At 34.8% G+C, this 21,873-nt stretch overlaps 2 protein-coding genes and 2 pseudogenes across 2 annotated transcripts; all 4 read right to left on the minus strand.

Annotated features, from left to right (window-relative positions):
• Window positions 1-1,711, minus strand: LOC114723127 (cytochrome P450 71A1-like; annotated as a pseudogene).
• A 2,721-nt stretch (window positions 1,712-4,432) lies between these two features.
• On the minus strand, window positions 4,433-7,301 carry LOC114723128 (cytochrome P450 71A1-like; annotated as a pseudogene).
• A 2,610-nt stretch (window positions 7,302-9,911) lies between these two features.
• Window positions 9,912-11,834, minus strand: LOC114723163 (cytochrome P450 71A1-like). Its single transcript, XM_028909321.1, has 2 exons — window positions 10,875-11,834; window positions 9,912-10,758 (listed from the first exon to the last, which is right to left on the minus strand). Exons 1-2 carry the CDS (start codon window positions 11,823-11,825, stop codon window positions 10,138-10,140), a joined length of 1,572 nt encoding a protein of 523 aa, XP_028765154.1. The 5' UTR covers window positions 11,826-11,834; the 3' UTR covers window positions 9,912-10,137.
• Window positions 11,835-19,730: 7,896 nt separating this feature from the next.
• Window positions 19,731-21,651, minus strand: LOC114723129 (cytochrome P450 71A1-like). The gene is made up of 2 exons (XM_028909284.1): window positions 20,701-21,651; window positions 19,731-20,582 (listed from the first exon to the last, which is right to left on the minus strand). Exons 1-2 carry the CDS (start codon window positions 21,649-21,651, stop codon window positions 19,953-19,955), a joined length of 1,581 nt encoding a protein of 526 aa, XP_028765117.1. The 3' UTR covers window positions 19,731-19,952.
• Between the last annotated feature and the right edge of the window lie 222 nt (window positions 21,652-21,873).

Raw genomic sequence — 21,873 nt, forward strand, 5'->3', positions numbered from 1 at the left:
ACTAGCTAGGATGCTATCAGATACGGCTTTGGTTGGACATAGATTGGTAGTTTCTTAACGACGGTAAGCATGAATGTCTCACTCATGTCTACGTCTTGGGCAGATTTACCAGATTCAGGAAGCTTCCAATCAAACCAACACAGAAGATTAGCCAACACATACTCAAGTGATGCAATCCCAAATGAAGCTCCTGGGCATCCCCTCCTTCCTATACCAAAAGGAGCAAATTCAAAGTCTTGACCTTTGAACTCATATTGGCTGTTTTCAAATCTCTCTGGCATGAATTCTTCTGGTCTTTCCCAAAATTCAGGATCCCTCTGAATTCCCCATAAGTTCACGAATACAGTTGTTTTTGGAGGAATATAATACCCTCCCAAAGTCACACCCGATGTGTTTTCTCTCGGGACCGAAAGAGCAAAAGACGGATGTAATCTTAGCGTTTCTTTCGCTACACAATCCAAGTACTCATTTGCTTCATATCATTTTCTTCCATCTTCACTTTTGACTTATTCCCCACCACTCTTCTCACCTCTTCCTGCGCTTTCTTCATTACTCTTGGATTCCTCATGAGCTCGGTAAAAGCCCACTCCAAAGCTGCTGTAGTAGTGTCACTTCCTCCAAGGAACAAATCCTGATCCAATTGTAAAAATGAAACATGTTTATGCTATGCTGCAAACTAGCACGAGAGATTTAATTTGTGTGTTGTGTAACATGAACATAGAGAATTCAATTTAGGGGAAAGGAGAGATACAATTAGCATGGCTTTATGGTCAGATTGGGTAAGCTCGGAGCCTAGCAAATCATGTTGTTGAAGTTCGTGGAGATGATCAACGAAGTCTTTCTTTTCTGAGTTATGATCATCATCCTCGTTCCTTTTCGCTGCCTTGTGCTGAGCAAGCACATCATCTAAGAAAGCGTCTACTTCTCTAAAAGTAGCATTCACCTTCGGAATTAATCCAGTAACAACATCCATCCATCCCAACGAGGGGAAGAAGTTTCCAAAACTGAAAGTTGTGATGTGGGTCATCACTTTCCTTGCTAAGTCTTCAAACCTGCTTTTACCATCTGCTGTCTCAAAATTCTGCCCAAGAAGGCATCTGCTCACTATTTTGTGTGAAGTTGCAATAATCATCTCAGACATATTCACGGACAACCTATCATCATGCTGATGATCAGCACATGCTTTACGGATCTTGTTAACCAAATCTGCAACCTCCTCCTCTCTGATGTACTGAAAGGACTGAACCTTTTTAGGGGTGAGAAATTCATGAACACAGATTTTCTTCTTGAGCCTCCACTCCTCACCATAGGGTAAAAAGCCCACATCTGTGCCCCCATAGAATAGTATTTTTGCAGCTGCGGATTGAGGCCTATCGGAGAAAACGACGTCGTGGAATTTTGCTATTTCTCTGGCCAAGTGTGCGGAAGAAACCACCAGAGTTGGAGTCTGACCTAATCGGAGAAACATGAGAGGGCCATACTTGTGGGAGAGAGCTGTGAGAGAACGGTGAGGCAGAGAGCCAAACTGATGAAGATTGCCTATAAATGGCAATTTTGGTGGGGATGGAGGAAGATTCGGCTCATTTCCTGAGGTTCTTTGGAGTTTGATAAGCACAAAGAAGATGAGGATGATGAAGCAGAAGAGGGAGACGTACAAGGTTGGGTTTAGCTCCAACGGCAAGTGTTTGAGTATGAGAACCACCGGGAGCATCGTTCTTGTTGTTGCTTCCATGCAGTTGTAATGAAGGGAAAGGCTTTTTCTTTTTTCTTCTTGGGTAAATGAAGGGGAAGGCTTATAGAAGCAAGCATAGATGGAGAGGTCTATATATAGCCATAGCTGAGATAGTACGGCTTCTGTATTTTATATTATTTTGTTTCCAAACAATAAAAATAATTGCACTATTCATCGTGACATTATCGAATGTGGTTTAAATATTTTTCACGTGATGGGTCTATTTTTCAATTTTCACATGGTTACTTTGGATGCTCACATGCTTATTTTCAATTTTCACATGGTTACTTTAACAATAATTACAAAGGAAAAGATGTACGCACGACCCATAATCAATATACTTTGCAACTGCTTAATTACAAAGTCATTATTTAAATTTATGGAGTTAGCATTTTTTTTATTAATGAGAGGTTAACAGTATTAAAGATTAAAGTACTAAAAATGCACTTCGGATCAAACTAAAATCTTATATAAAATTAAAGAACAAAATGTGTATTTTAACCAAATTAATACTATATTAATTACTTGTAAAGATTAATTCTATAGAAGGGTAAAATAGGAAAACAAATATTAAATGTTCTAAATGTTATCAAACTAGACTTATATTTTAAACTATATCGTGAAGACATGAATGAAGAAGTAGCATATACTTCCCCCAGTGTTATTTAGTAAATTGCTTCCAATCTATAAATATCTTAGATTGCACTATTTAAAATTGCAGGTAGTATTTTATAGTTAGATAGGTGTAAATTTTGAGATATACTACCTTCGAGCTAGTTGATTAATTTGAAAAAATTATAAAAACTAATTAAATTTTTTATTTATAATAAATAGGTGTTATCTTTTCTAAAATATCTTTGCTAATGAAGTATATTAGCTAGAACTACCATTATTATAAAGACTACTTTAAAAAAATAGATAAATATAAGAAACAAAGTAGATTAGAGTCTTATAACTAACACCAAAATAAAAGTCAAACAAACTCTTATATTAAGAACTAGAGGTAGTATTTAATAAAATTTATGAATATTTTATACATATTTAATTATCTTTTGTATATTTTCCTCTTTACAACTAATTATAGGATGACAAGAATGTTATAAATCTACCATATTTTTTTTATCTACTCATAGTTTTTTATTTTGCAGTAAACACGATGAGATTTGAGAAAGAAGAAAATATCAAATAATTAAAAATATGTAGATGAAGAAGGATCAAATCATGCTTAAAAAAAAAAAAAAAAAAATGCACGCACGCGCATCTGATTTAAAACACGGGGAAGAAAAATAAATAAGAACTGGGGCCCGCACGAATCAAGTGGAGGGAGGAGCTGAATCAGGCTTGCAATAAAAAAATGTTACATATATTATTTAAAACTCAGGACATGTAACCCGCGAGCTATATGATTAGATTAATGGTGATAGAAGTGATTTTTATTTTATCTTATATTTATGAATTTAAATTAGAGAGTGTTTGAATAGAAACCAAATTATAATTTTAAAAGTAATTTTACAGTATAAGAAGTAAATATAGGAAAGAGTTTGTCTCGATTTGTAAAAAGATAAATTTTTAAAAATACCTTTTAGGTGTTCCGAACACCGGTTGGGAACCTCTCTTCCTTTTCCGTCCTCTTTTCTTTTTCTTTTTTTCCTAACTATTAGATTAATATTTTAATAATTAAGATTAAATCTTTTTAAAACTATTATTAAAAATTACTAAATTATAAATATAAACTCTATTAAAATTTAATTCTAATAGTTTGCAAATACACTAAATGTTTTTAAAATTTTTTTATAAATAGTTTATAAAAATTGAAATCTCAATCGCTGAGATTTTAACATTTAATAACTATAACATGTTATTGCACAACATTGCAGTCCCTGTACATACTAGGGGTGTTCAAGGCCGGCTCGTCCCGGTCGGCCCGTTCCGGTCCCGATCTTATTAGGACGAGACGGATCCGTCCCGAAATTTTTCGGGACGGACACGGGACGGGTCGTCCAGTCCCGGTTCTTTTTTTTAATTTTTTATCCTATTTATATAATATCATTTTTTTTTTTTTTTTAAGATTTGAAACTATTGTATGGAACTATGGATATATTTATTTAGAGTTTTTATATTTGTTAATGATTTGAGATTATTGATGATTAGAAGTTTTAGCAAGTTTTTATTATGTTAAGAGCTTTTGTTTAGAATTTTTAATGACTATTATATGTAATATTTTGAGCTTTTGTTTAAGAGTGCCCAAACAAATAAAAAAGAAAATAAAAATATGTTTTTATAAGATTTAAACTCAAAAAAATATAATTAAAAAATTAGATTTTTTAAAAAAAAAAAAAAATTTCGGACGTCCCAGATCCGTCCCGTCTTGACCTGGACGGGCCGGGACACCGGACAGAAAATCTGTCCCGTTACTATTCACCGGGAGGGAGCCGGGACGGGCCTATTCCAATCCGTCCCGTGAACAGCCCTAGTACGTACAAGTACTATATCAAAGGCATCCAAAATATTCCCTGCATACAATTCAAGCATAAACCAAATTAAACATCCCTAATAATGGAGAAGTAGAACCCAAACACTGAAACTTAATTAGCAACAATATTTATTCAAAATAAACTGCCATAATAACTTGAAACCACGAACTTGCAACACGATTATCATCGTAAGCATGGCTATCAAAACTAAGATAGTAAGATGCCATCAGGTACGGTAAGGCATTGGCTGGACACAAACTGGCAGTTTCTTGAGGACCGTAAGCCCAAATTTCTCACTCATGTCTATGTCTTGGGCAGATCTGCCTGATTCAGGAAGCTTCCAATCGAACCAATACAAAAGATTAGCTAACATGTATTCGAGTGATGCAAGTCCAAATGAAATTCCTGGGCATCCCCTCCTTCCAATACCAAAAGGAATAAATTCAAAGTCTTGTCCTCTGAAATGAACTTGGCTGTTTTCAAATCTCTCTGGTACAGACTCGTCTGGTCTTTCCCAGAATTCAGGATCTCTCTGAATTCCCCATGCATTCAGAAATACAGTTGTTTTTGGAGGAATATAGTACCCTCCCAAAGTCACACCCGAACTTGTCTCCCTTGGAACCAAAAGTGCAGCAGGAGGATGTAATCTTAGAGTTTCTTTGACTACACATTCCAAGTGCTTCATTTGTTTCACATCATGTTCTTCCACTTTTGACTTATTCCCCATCACTCTTCTCACCTCTTCCTGCGCTTTCTTCATTGTTCTTGGATTCCTCATGAGCTCCACAAAAGCCCATTCCAGAGCTGTCGAAGTCGTATCATTTCCTCCCACGAAAAAATCCTGATACAGTTGTGAAAATGAAACACAGGCATATGCTGTGGTGTAAACTAGCGTTGGAGATTTATTTCATATGTACTCCTCTAGTCTTAAATATAAGACCTAGTTTGCAGTGATTTGAGCCATCACTTTCCTTGCCAAGTCTCCAAAGCTGCTTTTACCATCTGCTGACTCAAACTTCTGTCCAAAAAGACATCTGCTCACAATGTTGTTTGCAGTTGCAATAATCATCTGAGACATGTTCAAGGAAGTTGATGAGCTCTTTTTATGCAGTGAATTCTTTGCCTAAATTGCAAGATCAACAGCATCTTTGAGGTTAAAAATTAATTGTTTTGTGGGAAAGAAATAAATATTACAATTGACCAAATTAGGAATTAATTGTTGATTTTTTATCACCTTCTTGGGCTTTACATCAGTTGCTTAGTTTATTTGTTTTATCAGGCCCAGCCCAAAAAGGAATAAGAGGGAGACGGTAAATAATGGAGTGAGCGTTTTGAAGGAACTAGAAGGAAAGAAAATTCTGTTAGGTACCGTTGGAAGAAATTTGGGGAGACAGCTCATCGTCGTCTTACTGTATATTCATTACCTCAGATTCGATTAAGAGAGATCCCCACACAAGATTCATTCGGGCCGTCTTCCATACTCTCCCACACTCGATCTGATCATCAGCGATTCCTTCCAGTACTTACTTCGCTTCACCACTTCCTATCCTCTCTCATTCTCTTCCATCCGATCTGTATCACCTCTGCCAAGGCTAGCGTAGTCCTTGACGATGCAGTACAGAGCCGAAGCATGAGCAGCTAAGCGTTCGTGTTCTTCCTAGAAGTGAAGCCGAGCCTGAGTCTCTGATTTGACTGAAGGGAGTTTCTTCTCCGTTCTTAGCTTTAGTCTGAATCTATAGCTTGATTGAGCGGGTTGTTCATTTCATGTTGTAGGTCAGGATTTGATTTTGATTTACATCTTTACTGGAGTTGTTGAATCTGTTTATGATTGGTAGAATGATATTTCATTTGCAAGATTGAGTTGAGATTATTCCTTCTGATTTCTTAGTTGTATTACATTGGGAATTCTGAACGAGTTGTTTCAGTTCTCATAACCAATTCAACAGATTTTCAAGACAATGCACAGTTGTGATTGTCACAGGGGGATCGCCTAATATTTTATTTTTCCTAAACCTAATGATTTTAGCCTTGTTGTTGATTCATATGAGTTGTAGTCTCGACAATGAGGAACCAGCGAGTTGCTGGTCAAGTCTTGCTTCGTTTGTTGAACTCCTGCATTCATAAGAGGACTAGGAAGGCAGAGCACAATTCTAAGAGAATACTCTTTCACATTTGATATTCTATCATTTTTTCACCTCACACTATTTCACTTAGATAAACTGGAAAATATAAACATTTACATTCTGCTTTTGCAAAATCAGAAATAAAATAAAAAAATGTTCATTTACTTGCATCTTTAATTTGTTAATTTGATAACAGTGGATTGGTTAGAAATTAAGACATAAAAAGGCTTTATTGTGAATCGACCTAGGTTCGACTTCAGTTCTACATTTTAGTTTAATTTTGGTTTCTTTGAAGACCCTACGGCAAGGCTTTTTCAGAAGTCCCATTTGTTTGATCAACACATGCTCGACGAATCTTATTAACCAAGTCCGCAACTTCCTCCTCTCTGATGTACTGATAGGATTGAACTCTTTTAAGGCTGAGAAGTTGAAGAACACAAATTTTCCTCTTGAACCTCCAGTAAGAAACATCTGTGCATCCGTAGGAAAGTATTTTTGCAGCAGTGGTTTGAGGCTTACCTGAGAGAAAACGGCGTCGTGGGTTCTTACTATCTCTCTGGCCAAGTGTGCGGAAGAAACCACCAGAGTGGGAGTGTGACCTAATCGGAGAAACATGAGAGGGCCATACTTGTGGGAGAGAGCTGTGAGAGAACGGTGATGCAGAGAGCCAAGCTGATGAAGATTGCCTATAAATGGCAATTTTGGTGGGGATGGAGGAAGATTCGGCTCATTTCTTGTGGTTCTTCGGAGTTTGATAAGCACAAAGAAGATGAGGATGATGAAGCAGAAGAGAGAGGCATAGAAGTTCGGGGTTAGCTCAAATGGCAAGTGTTTGAGAATCGCGTGGAGCATCGTTCTTGTTCTTCCTTCCATGGCACGGTAATGATCGGAAAGGCCTATATAACCAAGCTTAGATAAACTGGCATATATAGCTGTATTTTCTAGTATCCGGCCGATAATGATCATATTCATATTTCATACAGATCGGAGCGCCTAACAAATTAGAAATAGAACTGATAGTTTAGCTCACCGTCTTCGAACTTATTATCGTAATTATTGCCGGTTTTTTAATATAGAAGTTAACCGGATATTAAATTTAATTCTAAAAATAAAATCTAAATTCATTTTATCTTTAATATTTATCTATTTTACTCTCAAATAGTTTTATGATGTTTACATTTCCACCCGTAGATACTTTCAATACCGGTGTGAATAAGGATATTTTAAGGATGAGAATATTAATTTTTTTATAAAATATAAATAACTAATTTAAATAATTTTTTTAATATCCGTAAATTAAATTAGTCATGTAATTCTTATATGAAAGACTAAATATAGTATTTAAAAATAATTAATGAGCAGTTTCATATAGACAATCTAATCACTAATAGAACTTATAATAAATGAGCAGCGTCTGGTAAAAGGAAAATGATAACAAGTTATAACATATTGATAACTAAAATTAAACAGCTCGAATTAAATTGAGGCAAAATTTAATTTAATTTGGCTGAACTGCCCATATTTCTTGTATACTCTTTGCTAGGCAAGACTTGCTCCACCTGCCACTGACATTTTTATTAATAAGACAAAGTGCTCCAAAAATAGGTACTGCATTGAAAAATTATAAGATTCCAAATTACTATTTTCGAATAAAACCAGAACTTCAAAGTGTCAGATATTTTGAGAAGGAGAAGGCAATTTTATCTATAAATATATTTTATTCCACGTTAATACAGACTCTACACTTGTATCGCAACAACCAATTTCAAACTATGGTTCAAACATAAACCAAACATCCCTAGTTTGGAAAGCTAGACTAGAATGCAAACACAACTATCATTAGCAATTTTCACTTAAAATTACCAGCTAAAATATATTGAAACAACGAATTTGAGAAACTAATATCATTAACTCAGCCATCAAAACCAAGACCAGATTAAGCGTACGGCACCGGCTAAACATAAATTGGTAGTTTCTTAGCCACAGTAGGTCCTCATGTCTATGTCTTGAGCAATTCTGCTTGTTTCATTAGGAAACTTCCAATCGAGCAAATACAGAAGATTAGCTAACACATACTCATCAACTGGAATAATTTTGTATTATTATTGCAAGGCATTGTTTTGGTTCAATGTTCGAGGAAATGCACAATTCATAAATTTCAGATGGTAACAACATATTTTCAACTCATTTTATCAATTTTAAAATAGAAATTAACAAGCTGTGGTTTCATTGCATCATTTGGAAATGAGGAGGATGGACTAGTATATGCTTGTAGATGATTTTTCAAATATATTGGAAAACATATTCTCCATAATAGTATGCCAATGAGCGAGGAAGAATGATCTTAGTTAAGATAAAAGATGATGAAAAGAATTACTTCCACAATATGAGAATATCTGTAATTAGAAAAAATAAAAAATGAAAAGCTATGAGCTGCGTGAGGAATGGAAAGGGGAAGGGGAAAGACAAAACATCGACGTACAAAACAGACAAAAACAGTGTATATATCAAAGCCACGACGCACCTCATTGATCCAATTCAACATTACAACTTGAACAAATGAATAAATGAGTATTGAGTCTATGACTGATCTAATTTAGCCAACCAATTAGCATATTTATTCGTTTTATGATAAACATGACGACCGACCAATTGGCAACAACATCTCATTTTATTTAACTAAAATGCCCTCGTTTATTTTATACTATTTTCCCAAGCAATACGTACTCCACCTACAGTTATTTTTATAAATAAAAACTAAAATGATTTAAAATTGTTTATAAAAACAACTATTGCTTCATGGAAATTATAAAGTCTTTCAGTTATTTGGAAATAAAATATAAGCTTCAGAGATTATTAAAAAAAAAAAAGATAAAGTAACTGTAATGATCACCCCCGATAAACACAGTAGAACATGAAAATTGTGCAAGATTTAGTCAGATTAATGAAAATTATCAGAAAATTCATACATTTGCAAATGTTCATATGTATATATTCGTAGGAATGTATATGGGTCAGAAAGTTCCAAATGGATTGTCCCCCCTCTTAAACCCTATAGGCCATGCTTATACCCAGTATTTTTGCATAACCCCAATTGAAGCCTCTGGCCCATTACCCATAATATGCCTCATAGACCAAGTTCACCTTAAAATCAAACCCATTCATAACAGTAACTTTAATGATTGGTTGAGATAATATCCGACTTCCTCTCTGTAAAGAAAAGAATATAAATTTGAATATTGGGAAGTATTATATGTTGGGAGAATTTTAACTTTAATACTCATGCTTGATAGAAATTAGCCTAAAATCTAAAGTGACTCGAGGAAACTTCAATTTTTTTAAAAAAAAAAGTAGTAACTTTAATGACAAATAACTTAGGGTTAATATAATCTTTGATCTCTCGAGTTTGTTCTCATTTTTGGTTTTGGCTGCTCAAATTTCAAACCATAAGTTTTGGTCCCTCTACGGGTAAAATGGTCCAAATTTTTATTAGATTATAAAGACTAATGTTTTAACTAAAAAGAAACTTGAGGGATCAAAAGTTACAGTTAAAAACTTGAACGACCAAAATCAAAATAAGGGTAAATTTGAAAGATCAAAGTTTGTATTATTCCAATAACTAAACATCTATACAAGTATCCCACATCCAACTTTCACTACAATTCGATCATAAACCAAATTAAACATTTCTGGTGTAGTGGAAGAGCACAATCCAAACACAGAAACTTAGCAGCAAACTTCATTCAAAATAACTTGAAACCACGAATCTGAAACGCCAATCAAGAGCTTTGCTATCAAAATTAAGTTGCTATAAGGCATGGTACGGTATTGGTTGGACAAAAATTGGTAGTTTCTTAACGACGGTAAGCCCAAATGTCTCTTTCATGTCCATGCCATGATCAGCAAATTTACCAGATTCAGGAAGCTTCCAATCGAACCAACACAAAAGATTAGCTAACACGTACCCAAGTGATGCAAGCCCAAATGAAATTCCTGGGCATCCCCTCCTTCCAATACCAAAAGGAACAAATTCAAAGTCTTGACCTTTGAACTCAATTTGGTTGTTCTCAAATCTCTCCGGTTCAAACTCGTCCGGTCTTTCCCAGAATTCAGGATCTCTCTGAATTCCCCATGCATTCACAAATACAGTTGTTTTTGGAGGAATATAGTACCCTCCCAACGTCACACCCGAAGTTGTCTCTCTTGGAACCGAAAGTGCGACGGGAGGATGTAATCTTAAAGTTTCTTTAAGTACACATTCCAAGTACTTCATTTGTTTCACATCATTTTCTTCCACTTTTGACTTATTCCCCATCACTCTTCTCACCTCTTGCTGTGCTTTCTTCATTGCCCTTGGATTCTTCATGAGCTCTGCAAAGGCCCATTCCAGAGCTGTTGAAGTAGTGTCACTTCCTCCAACGAACAAATCCTGATTCAATTGTTAAATCAAAACATGTTTATGCTTTTCTGTAAACTAGCGTGAGAGGTTAACACACACACACAACATAAAGGTGGAGAATTCAATTAAGGAAAACAGAGAGATACGATTATCATGGCTTTGAGGTCCCATTGGGTAAGATGGAAGTCTAGCAGATCGTCTTGTTGAAGTTGATGGAGAATATCAACAAAGTCTTTCTTTTCTGACTTGTGATCTTCATCTGATTCACTCCTTCCAGATGCTTTATGTTGAGCGAGCACATCGTCGAAGAAAGCATCCAATTCTCTGAACGTAGCATTCAGCTTTGGAATCAATCCGGTAACAACATCCATCCATCTCAACGAGGGGAAGAAGTTTCCGAAACTGAAAGCTGCCATTTGAACCATCACTTTCCTCGCTACTTCCCCAAAACTGCTTTTACCATCCGCTGCATCAAACTTCTGTCCAAGAAGACATCTGCTCACAATATTGTTTGAAGTTGCAATAATCATCTGAGACATATTCACGGACAAACTATCATTAAGCTGACCACATGCTTGACGAATCTTAGCCACCAAGTGCGCAGCTTCCTCCTCCCTGATGTACTGAAAGGACTGAACTCTTTTGAGGCTGAGAAGCTCAAGAACACAGATTTTCCTCTTGAGCCTCCACTCTTCACCATAGGGTAAGAAACCCACATCTTTGCATCCATAGAGAAGTATTTTTGCAGCCGTGGTTTGAGGCCGATCGGAGAAAACGACGTCGTGGGATTTTGCTATTTCTCTGGCGAAGTGCGCGGAAGAAACCACCAGAGTTGGGGTTTGACCCAATCGGAGCAACATGAGAGGGCCATACTTGTGGGAGAGAGCTGTGAGGGAACGGTGAGGCAGAGTACCAAGCTGATGAAGATTGCCTATAAATGGAAATTTAGGTGGGGATGGAGGAAGATTGGGCTCATTTCTTGTGGTTCTATGTAGTTTGATAAGCACAGAGATGAGGATGATGAAGCAGAAGAGAGAGACGTACAAGGTGGGGTTTCGCTCAAACGGCAAATGCTTGAGAAGCGCCTGGAGCATCATCGTTGTTTTTCTTCCTTCGATGGCGTGGTAATGAACGGAAAGGCCTATTTAACAAGCTTAGATGACCTGGAGAGCTTTTGACCCAAAAGAAAGGGGGGGAAAAAAAAAACTGGATAGCTAAGGCGGTGGTTGGTGGTGGGTATAAGTTTCAACTTTCAACTTCAAGAAGAGTTTTATAAGTTTTAATTTAGGTTTATTTTAATATTTAATACTACCTCCAGGCTCCAGTTCTTAAAAAATAGGTGTTATCTTAATTAATTTGAGTAGATTAAAAAAACTATTTAAGTTAGTTATTTGTAATAAATAGGTGTTATTTTTCCTGAAATATCATTGCTAATCAATTGTATTGGCTAGAACTACTATTATTACAAGAACTACTTTAAAAAAATAATAAATATGAAAGATAAAATAGATTGGGTTCTTATATTTAGGACTAAAATAAAAGTCAAATGAGCTCTTATATAAATGATTAGAGGTAGTATATTCTTTTAAATTTATTTTTAATTATTTATTCTCTCTCATGTGCTCCTTATAGTCTTATTATATTTTCTTATATGTTCTTTTTCATTATTTTTTTTCTATTTGTTACAAAAACATATTTAAAAATAAAATTATATTTTTTTTAGTAATTAGTAATTTTAACTATTTTTTTATTATACGAAAATTAATTGTTTGAAATTTATAATAAAAACGAGGGAGAGTATTATTTTAAAAAAATGGTTGCTTATAAATGCTACTCCACTATTCATCATGTCACAATTGAAGTAGGCTCGTTAGTGTGAATAGAAATTAAAAAATGGAGAATCTCCACCGAATGAGTCTCAATGCTAATTTTAGTGATGAGTATTGATACTCATCACTACAATAAAATATAAACCATTCAAAATTAGTTTTAATAGTCTAAATTTAAATTTTTCAACTAATAATTTTTAAATAAAAATTTATTTTTAAAAAAATTATAATTAAGATATTATATTTATTTTGAATTATGTATCTATTAAAAAATATTTTTGAATAATTAAAATATTTTTGAATAATAAAAATATTAAATATTAAATTTTAGCCTTTTATATTAAATTTAAATAGTTGAGATTTGATGAGTATTATAATATTAGTTCTGAAACTCTACATAATTAAAATATTATCTGATATTTTTAAAGTGTGTACAGTGGGTCCATTTTTAATGCGCCCCCTCGAACTCTGGGAGTCTGGGACTCGATGCTCGGCGGCTGATACTCATCCCCAACCTCAATCTACGCATGGCCATGATAATAACTTAAACTCACATGGACTGCATGAAGAAAATGAAAAAGGGAAGAATTATAATAGGGTCCCAAGTAAAAAAAAATAATTATTAAAAAGTTTTAATAACAATCCGCTATTCATTCCTTCTAGCTGCTTTATGTTGAGCGAGCACATCATCGAAGAAAGCATCCAATTCTCTGAACGTAGCATTCATCTTTGGAATCAATCCGGTAACAACATCCATCCATCTCAACGAGGGGAAGCAGTTTCCGAAACTGAAAGCTGCCATTTGAGCCGTCACTTTCCTCGCTACTTCCCCAAAACTGCTTTTACAGTCTGCTGCATCAAATTTCTGTCCAAGAAGACATCTGCTCACAATGTTATTTGAAGTTGCAATAATCATCTGAGACATATTCACGGACAACGTATCATTAAGCTGACCACATGCTTGACGAATCTTAGTCACCAAGTCCGCAGCTTCCTCCTCTCTGATGTACTGAAAGGATTGAATAGTCACAATTTAATTTGCTTTTGATTTCTTTAGCCCAAAAACTCATAAATTACAAATCCATTCTCATCTCACAACTGATGGATTAGGACAAACTTCACCTCCACGCCAGCAAATTCTATCTATTTGGCTATTTGTTCGACCAACAATCTTCGCAAATTGGGAATAAGAAAACCTGATTTTCTCCTCTAATCTATTCTGTTTTTTCCATGCTAAAGACCATTCAGCCAATATACCCAGATTAAAAAAATTTTCTTTAACAAAATAAAAAAAAAAAAACTATCATAATATTGACGAGATTTGAGAAGAAAGAGATGGGGGACGGTGTGGGTTGTTCAGCTTTGTTAACGGGGGGAGATATCTGGTTTATTGCATGGCAAAAGTCAACAAATCACCAAGCCTGTCTGTCAATTTCTTTGACGGATGCTTGCAATCAGTTTAACTTTAGACAAAATTGTACTATATTAAAAAGCTTTGCAATAAAATTGCATCATAAATGGGCTTAGAATGCTGTATGCACCTAAGGAAATAGATTAGGGTGTTCGTTGCATTTTTATTACTCCTCCGGTCCTTAATATAAGACCCATTTAACTAATTTGATTATATTAAGGAAGTTAGGTAAGTTAGTTAATTATAAGAAATGTGACACATTTTTCCTAAAACACCATAATCATCTTTTTTAATACCCTATCTCTCTCTTCTACTTGATTATAGTTGAAGGAGTATCCATAGGGGTAATTTAGAGAAAGTTGAAAAATATGAGAAATGTGTCTTATATTTAAGACCAAAATCAACTCAACAATTGGGTCTTATATTAAGGACCGGAAGAGTATTATTTTTTTCCCAACGTAAACGTGGTTGCTTATAAATGGATCAGGATTCTCTCCACCCCATTATTTATCATGACATTGCACAAACACACACACACACACACATATTTTTACAGCTCATCATGTCACTATTGAAGGAGGCTCATCGATGTGAATAGAAATTATCGATGTGAATAGAAATTAAAAAAAAAAAGGAGAATCAACATAAATTTAAATATAAATGTATATATGTATATATATTTTGGCTGTGCTTTTTATTAAAGCGGGTCCATTTTGACGCCGCCACCCTGACTCTGTGGCTCAATGCTCGGCGGCTGATGCTCACCCGCCGTCACAAAAAGCCAAACCTCAATCTCAGACGTTGGCGTCCTCAGCCACTAAACTCACAGACAGCAACATAAAGTCATAAACAGGGATGCTAGTTCTGCCCCGCGTTCAGTTCCTGACTTTCTGGTCTTTAGTCCCACCACATGATCAAAAAGTCGATTCCTCCTGTCCACATTGTGCTTTGACCTAGGCGTGTTTATTTGGGTGTGTGTACAAATTTACATAATCGCGAGAGCATAAGATAGATGCTTATTAATATCAGTTGTTCCATTGTTTTGCACTGCATCAATCAATGAAGGCAGGTTCCATTTGAAACAAAGTGTGTTGTTCAAACGGTCATATCCCGTCTCAGCAGCTCGCGCATGTCATGGACCAATATATTTACTTGTCCTGCATTTGATTTTTCTAACTTTATGTATTCTTCTTGTCCCATTTGTAATATATTTTTAATATTTTTCATGAAAATTAAAAAAAATTTAAGCACCTACAAAAATATATCTAATTAATAAGGAGTTAGCTTATAAGCTATATCATAAGTACAAAAGATAAAAAAATCCAGAGACAATATAGAAATTCGAATAAGCACACATACATAGGAACAGAACAAATAATTTAATACTATCTCTCTTTCAAGATCGGCAACTACACGCTAGTGTTTATGATGAAGTATTAAATTATTACACGCTTCGTCTCTTGTTATAAAAAACAACTAATAAAATCATGCTATCCAAAATGTTAGTTAAATTTAGTTAAAATAAATAAACATATAAGATATATACATATTTTTTAATTATACTCTTATTTATAAAAAGAGTACATAAAAAATAATAAGTTAACATTTATTACAAATAGATAATAAGCCACATATATTTAATCAGGATAACAGTGAAAAGACAGGTTTAAAATTTCAGATAAAAAGAATTTATTTGTTACATTTGAGGATATCACTACAAAAAAAGAGAATATTGCTTATAAAAAGAGATGAGCAGTTTGAACCCATGAATGCTTGCAAATATGTTAAGAATAATAAAGAAAAAAAATACAGCCAACATTAAATAAAAGTGAAGATGGCGATCAATTTGCGTATGGGGATTCTCTTAATATTCATACTTTATGCTAATTCTGAATGAATCCAAATTACTTGTCGGCTCATCAATTTGATTCGAGATCAATTATAATACGGCTAATCATCTGACTTTAAAAGGGTGATTACTCTAATGACGTCCCGTATCCGTTCATAAGTGCATGTGAATGAGACGCGTCCCAATTTCCAACCCTGGGGCCCCCAAAGATTCTTTCTTTTTATTTTTTATTTTTGGAAAAACTGCAAAACATTATCTAATTATTTTAATCAATGAATAGAAATATTACGAATGATGAGCAGACCTGAACTATTTTAATTTGTAGGAGTTTCTCCCATGCATATCGGCAGCTCTTCTAATCAAAATGCACAGTCGCACAAGAATCAAGTGTCGAATTTTTTGTGATTTGAAATTAATTGTATGTACTATACTACAAATATAAAACCAAGCTGAAATACATTTACATAAAAATAAATTTTGTACATAATTTTATTTCGTCTTTTTTAGTCAACACAGGTTTTATCAGCACAAAAGAATTCTTGCGCCATCACAACACGAATAATAATAGTACAATGAGTAAAGAGCCTAGCTAGTTTTAGAGGATCAACCTAAATCAATAATTAGTCTCATTGATCGATCATTATCTAGAAGCAAAGAGATACTGACATTGACAGACAGTCAAGGACGCATTTTTTTATTAAAAAAATTGCAATAAGATCCCTAAAATATCAAATTATTCTTAAGTCTTAAAAGGCCTTATTGCAATAAATTTTATTTGTTTAATAACTAAATTGTCTTTATTTTTAAAAAAATTTTGCATTGACAACTGAAAGAATAGTCGTTGACAATTTAAGGTGTAAAGATTAACAACTATCACGGCAGATATTGACAACTTATGCCTTACATTCCGTGATGTGATCTTAAGAAAATATGTTGTCAATACTTGTCACAATAGTTGTTAATCCTTACATCTTAAGTTGTTAATGATTGTTTTTTAGTTGTTAATACAAACTTAAAAAAAACAATTTAGTAATTAAACAAATAAAATTTATTACAATAAGATTTTTAGGAATTTAAGAATAATTTGATTATTTTAAGAGATCTTTTTGTATTTAATTCCTTTTAAGTGGGACTTTATTGCAATTATCCCTTTTTTTAAATAGGGAATCGCATTATTGACATAAATAACACAGGTTTTATCAACACAAAAAATAATAATAATAGTACAATGAGTAGCGGAGTCGGTGTTGGTTGTAGCACAGGGGATAGTCTCACAATGTTGAATCCTTATTAACTTATATTTAGTAACCAATAATACTTTTAAAAAAATTGAAAAAAAAAAAGTCCAGAGTGAAAAGACTGGCTGATCAATACTCTTCTGGTCCCATTTGTAAGTCACTTCTAAAATGTTTCACACAGACTAAGAAAAATCTTTAACTTTATTAACTCTAATTTAAAATTTAAAAATTTTCTAATTTTATCCCTATTTAATATATATTATGTCTCATATAAACAAAGTCAATATAATAATAAATGAAATGTAAAATTGTAATTTTATACAAAAAATTTCTGTTAGTATCCTATAAATAGGATCAAAAATTATCTTTTCTCTTTGCCTTATAAATAGAACCAGAAAATATATAATAACACACTCTTCCACTAAGAGATGTTTGGATTGAATTAAAACTATAATTTTAAAAGTACTTTCATGTTACACGAAGTAAATATGCGAAGAATTTTGATTCGTTTTTTAAAAAAATCTTTTTAAAATCACTTTTATATTATCTTAAACACCCCAAGCCATGCTGAGTATCCGGCTTATGATTGGCTCCTCTCATAAGTAGTGTTCACAATCATTATTAACAAAATAGTAATCTCTTCGGCAAGGAACCTCTCCATTATGCAGCCTCTCCATGTAGCCTCCATTCAAATAAAACGTTTTGTTCAACAACCAGGCACTTAAGCGATAATGAAACACACTAAAAGATGCAACCTCCTGTGAGTCCTGTGGCAATAAGATATTCCCTCTTTGATCACCAACTAAAGGTAACTATGCAGGCATTACTAGGGTTGCAAGAAACATCGAAGACAGTTCACTTTGAAAATTAGATGTCTTATTTAGAATGCTGTAGATAAAGCAACCGAGATAGAGGGGGTCTAATTTGTGAAGGAAAGGAACGCATTAAAGCATTTTAAAGGGTAAGAAATAAAATAAGTGGGTATGGAAAAATGGAACCTTTCCCTCTCTCTTCTCTCTACGACAAGCCAGATCTGGGCGATGGTGGGTGACAGTGAACAAGGCCATGGGTGGTGAAGACTTAGAAGAGCATAACAGGTGAAGAGAATCATAGAAGAGCATAATGGATAAAGAGAATCACGAATTATCACCAACAACAGTGAGATATGTGAAAGAAGAGAGCACCGCCATGGAAGAATAAGGAACTGAAGAGACTGAAACGATAAACGCTCAATTGGATTGGAAAAAACTGTAAATTATTTTTTTTGAAAAAAAATTGCAAAACAACACCATTTTATCTAAGTGGAAGCTAAATGGAAAGGCTGCGTAGTAGAGAGGTTATGCGCCGTAATCTCTTGCGTGGCTTTAGCGGCATTTTTAAAGCAATAAATGCATTCGGCCCATGACAGAACATCTTCCCTTTTCATACGACTCTGATTTCAAACTCATTTCCCGCTGCGTACACGGTCTCTACTTTCCAGATGGTTTTGATCTGAAAGTTGAAATAAAAGATCATGAAAAGAATTACTTCCAAAATATGAGAATACTTGTTCTTAGGAAAAAATAAAAAATAAAAAGCCATGAGCTGCATGAGGAAGGGAAAGGGGAAGATGAAAAGACAAAACATCGACACGTACGAAACAGACAAAAACAGTGTATATATCAAAGCCACGACGCACCTCATTGAACCAATTCGACGTTACGACTTGAACAAATGAATAAATGAGTATTGAGTCTATGACTGATCTAATTTAACCAACCAATTAGCATACTTATTCGTTTTATGATAAACATGACGACCGACAAATTGGCAACAACATCTCATTTTATTTAACTAAAATGCCCTCGTCTATTTGATACTATTTTCCCAAGCAAGACTTACTCCACCTACAGTTATCTTTATAAATAAAAACTAAGTAAAAACAACTATTGCTTCATGGAAATTATAAAGTATTTCAGTTATTTGGAAATAAAATATAAGCTTCAGAGATTATTGAAAAAAAGGATAAAGTAACTGTAATGATCACCCCCGATAAACACAGTAGAACATGAAAATTGTGCAAGATTTATTCAGATTAATGAAAATTATTAGAAAATTCATACGCAAATGCTCATACGTATATATTCATAGGAATGTATATGGGTCCGAAAATTCCAAATGGATTGTCCCCCATCTTAAACCCTATAGGCCATGCTTATACCCAATATTTTTTCATAACCCCAATTGAAGCCTCTGGCCCATTGTTCATATGTATATATTCATAACAGTAACTTTAATGATTGGTTGAGATAATAACCAGCTTCATCTCTGTAAAGAAAAAATATAAGTTTGAATATTGAGAAGTATTATTTGTTAGGAGAATTTTAACTTTAATACTCATGCTTGATAGAAAATAGCCTAAAATCTAAAGTGACTCAAGGAAACTCCAAATTTAAAAATAAAAAAAAGTAGTAATTTTAAGGACAAATAACTAAGGGTTAATATAGTCTTTAGTCCCTTGAATTTGTCTTCATTTTTTGTTTTTGTCCCTCAAGTTTCAAACCATAAGTTTTGATCCCTCTAGGGGCAAAATGGTTTAAATTTTTATTAGATTATAAGGACTAATGTTTTAAATAAAAAAAATCTTGAGGGACAAAAACTTATAGTTTGAAACTTGAGGAACCAAAATCAAAATAAGAGTAAATTTCAAGGATCAAAGTTTGTATTATTCCAATAGCTAAATATCTGTACAAGTATCCCACATCCAACTTTCACTACAATTCAATCGTAAACCAAATTAAACATTACTGGTGTGGTGGAAGAGCACAATCCAAACACAGAAACTTAGCAGCAAACTTTATTCAGAATAACTTGAAACCACGAATCCGAAACACCAATCACGAACTTTGTTATCAAAATTAAGTTGCTATAGGCATATGGTACGGTATTGGTTGGACAAAAATTGGTAGTTTCTTAACGACGGTAAGCCCAAATGTCTCTTTCATGTCCATGTCTTGATAAGCAAATTTACCAGGTTCAGGAAGTTTCCAATCGAACCAATACAAAAGATTAGCTAACACGTACCCAAGTGATGCAAGCCCAAATGAAATTCCTGGGCATCCCCTCCTTCCAATACCAAAAGGAACAAATTCAAAGTCTTGACCTTTGAACTCAATTTGGTTGTTCTCAAATCTCTCCGGCTCAAACTCGTCTGGTCTTTTCCAGAATTCAGGATCTCTCTGAATTCCCCATGCATTCAGAAATACAGTTGTTTTTGGAGGAATATAGTACCCTCCCAACGTCACACCCGAAGTTGTCTCTCTTGGAACCGAAAGCGCGACGGGAGGATGTAATCTTAAAGTTTCCTTAAGCACCCATTCCAGGTACTTCATTTGTTTCACATCATTTTCTTCCACTTTTGACTTATTCCCCATCACTCTTCTCACCTCTTGCTGTGCTTTCTTCATTGCCCTTGGATTCTTCATGAGCTCTGCAAAGGCCCATTCCAGAGCTGTTGAAGTAGTGTCACTTCCTCCAACGAACAAATCCTGATTCAATTGTTAAATCAAAACATGTTTATGATTTTCTGTAAACTAGCGTGAGAGGTTAACACACACGTACACAACATGAAGGTTGAGAATTTAATTAAGGGAAACAGAGAGATACGATTATCATGGCTTTGAGGTCTGATCGGGTAAGCTGGAAGTCTAGCAGATCGTCTTGTTGAAGTTGATGGAGAATATCAACAAAGTCTTTCTTTTCTGACTTGTGATCTTCATCTGATTCACTCCTTCCAGATGCTTTATGTTGAGCGAGCACATCGTCGAAGAAAGCATCCAATTCTCTGAACGTAGCATTCAGCTTTGGAATCAATCCGGTAACAACATCCATCCATCTCAACGAGGGGAAGAAGTTTCCGAAACTGAAAGCTGCCATTTGAACCATCACTTTCCTCGCTACTTCCCCAAAACTGCTTTTACCATCCGCTGCATCAAACTTCTGTCCAAGAAGACATCTGCTCACAATATTGTTTGAAGTTGCAATAATCATCTGAGACATATTCACGGACAAACTATCATTAAGCTGACCACATGCTTGACGAATCTTAGCCACCAAGTGCGCAGCTTCCTCCTCCCTGATGTACTGAAAGGACTGAACTCTTTTGAGGCTGAGAAGCTCAAGAACACAGATTTTCCTCTTGAGCCTCCACTCTTCACCATAGGGTAAGAAACCCACATCTTTGCATCCATAGAGAAGTACTTTTGCAGCCGTGGTTTGAGGCCGATCGGAGAAAACGACGTCGTGGGATTTTGCTATTTCTCTGGCGAAGTGCGCGGAAGAAACCACCAGAGTTGGGGTTTGACCCAATCGGAGCAACATGAGAGGGCCATACTTGTGGGAGAGAGCTGTGAGGGAACGGTGAGGCAGAGTACCAAGCTGATGAAGATTGCCTATAAATGGAAATTTAGGTGGGGATGGAGGAAGATTGGGCTCATTTCTTGTGGTTCTATGTAGTTTGATAAGCACAGAGATGAGGATGATGAAGCAGAAGAGAGAGACGTACAAGGTGGGGTTTAGCTCAAAGGGCAAATGTTTGAGAAGCGCCTGAAGTATCATTGTTCTTGCTCTTCCTTCGATGGCGTGGTAACGAAGGGGAAAGGCCTATTTAACAAGCTTAGATAAACTGGAGAGCTTTTGCCCAAAAAAAAAACTGGAGAGCTAAGGTGATGGTGGGTGGGTGGGTGTGTGCGTTGGTATATGTTGTACGCATGCTTTATTTTATTCTATTTCCGTCCGGAAGTGAAGATGGAGGAGTGCATAACAAATTACTCATCCTGT

The sequence above is a fragment of the Neltuma alba genome, unplaced genomic scaffold (genome assembly GCF_004799145.2).
Source record: "Neltuma alba isolate B1F8T4 unplaced genomic scaffold, ASM479914v2 tig00012124_pilon, whole genome shotgun sequence".
Classification (NCBI taxonomy): Eukaryota; Viridiplantae; Streptophyta; class Magnoliopsida; order Fabales; family Fabaceae; genus Neltuma; species Neltuma alba.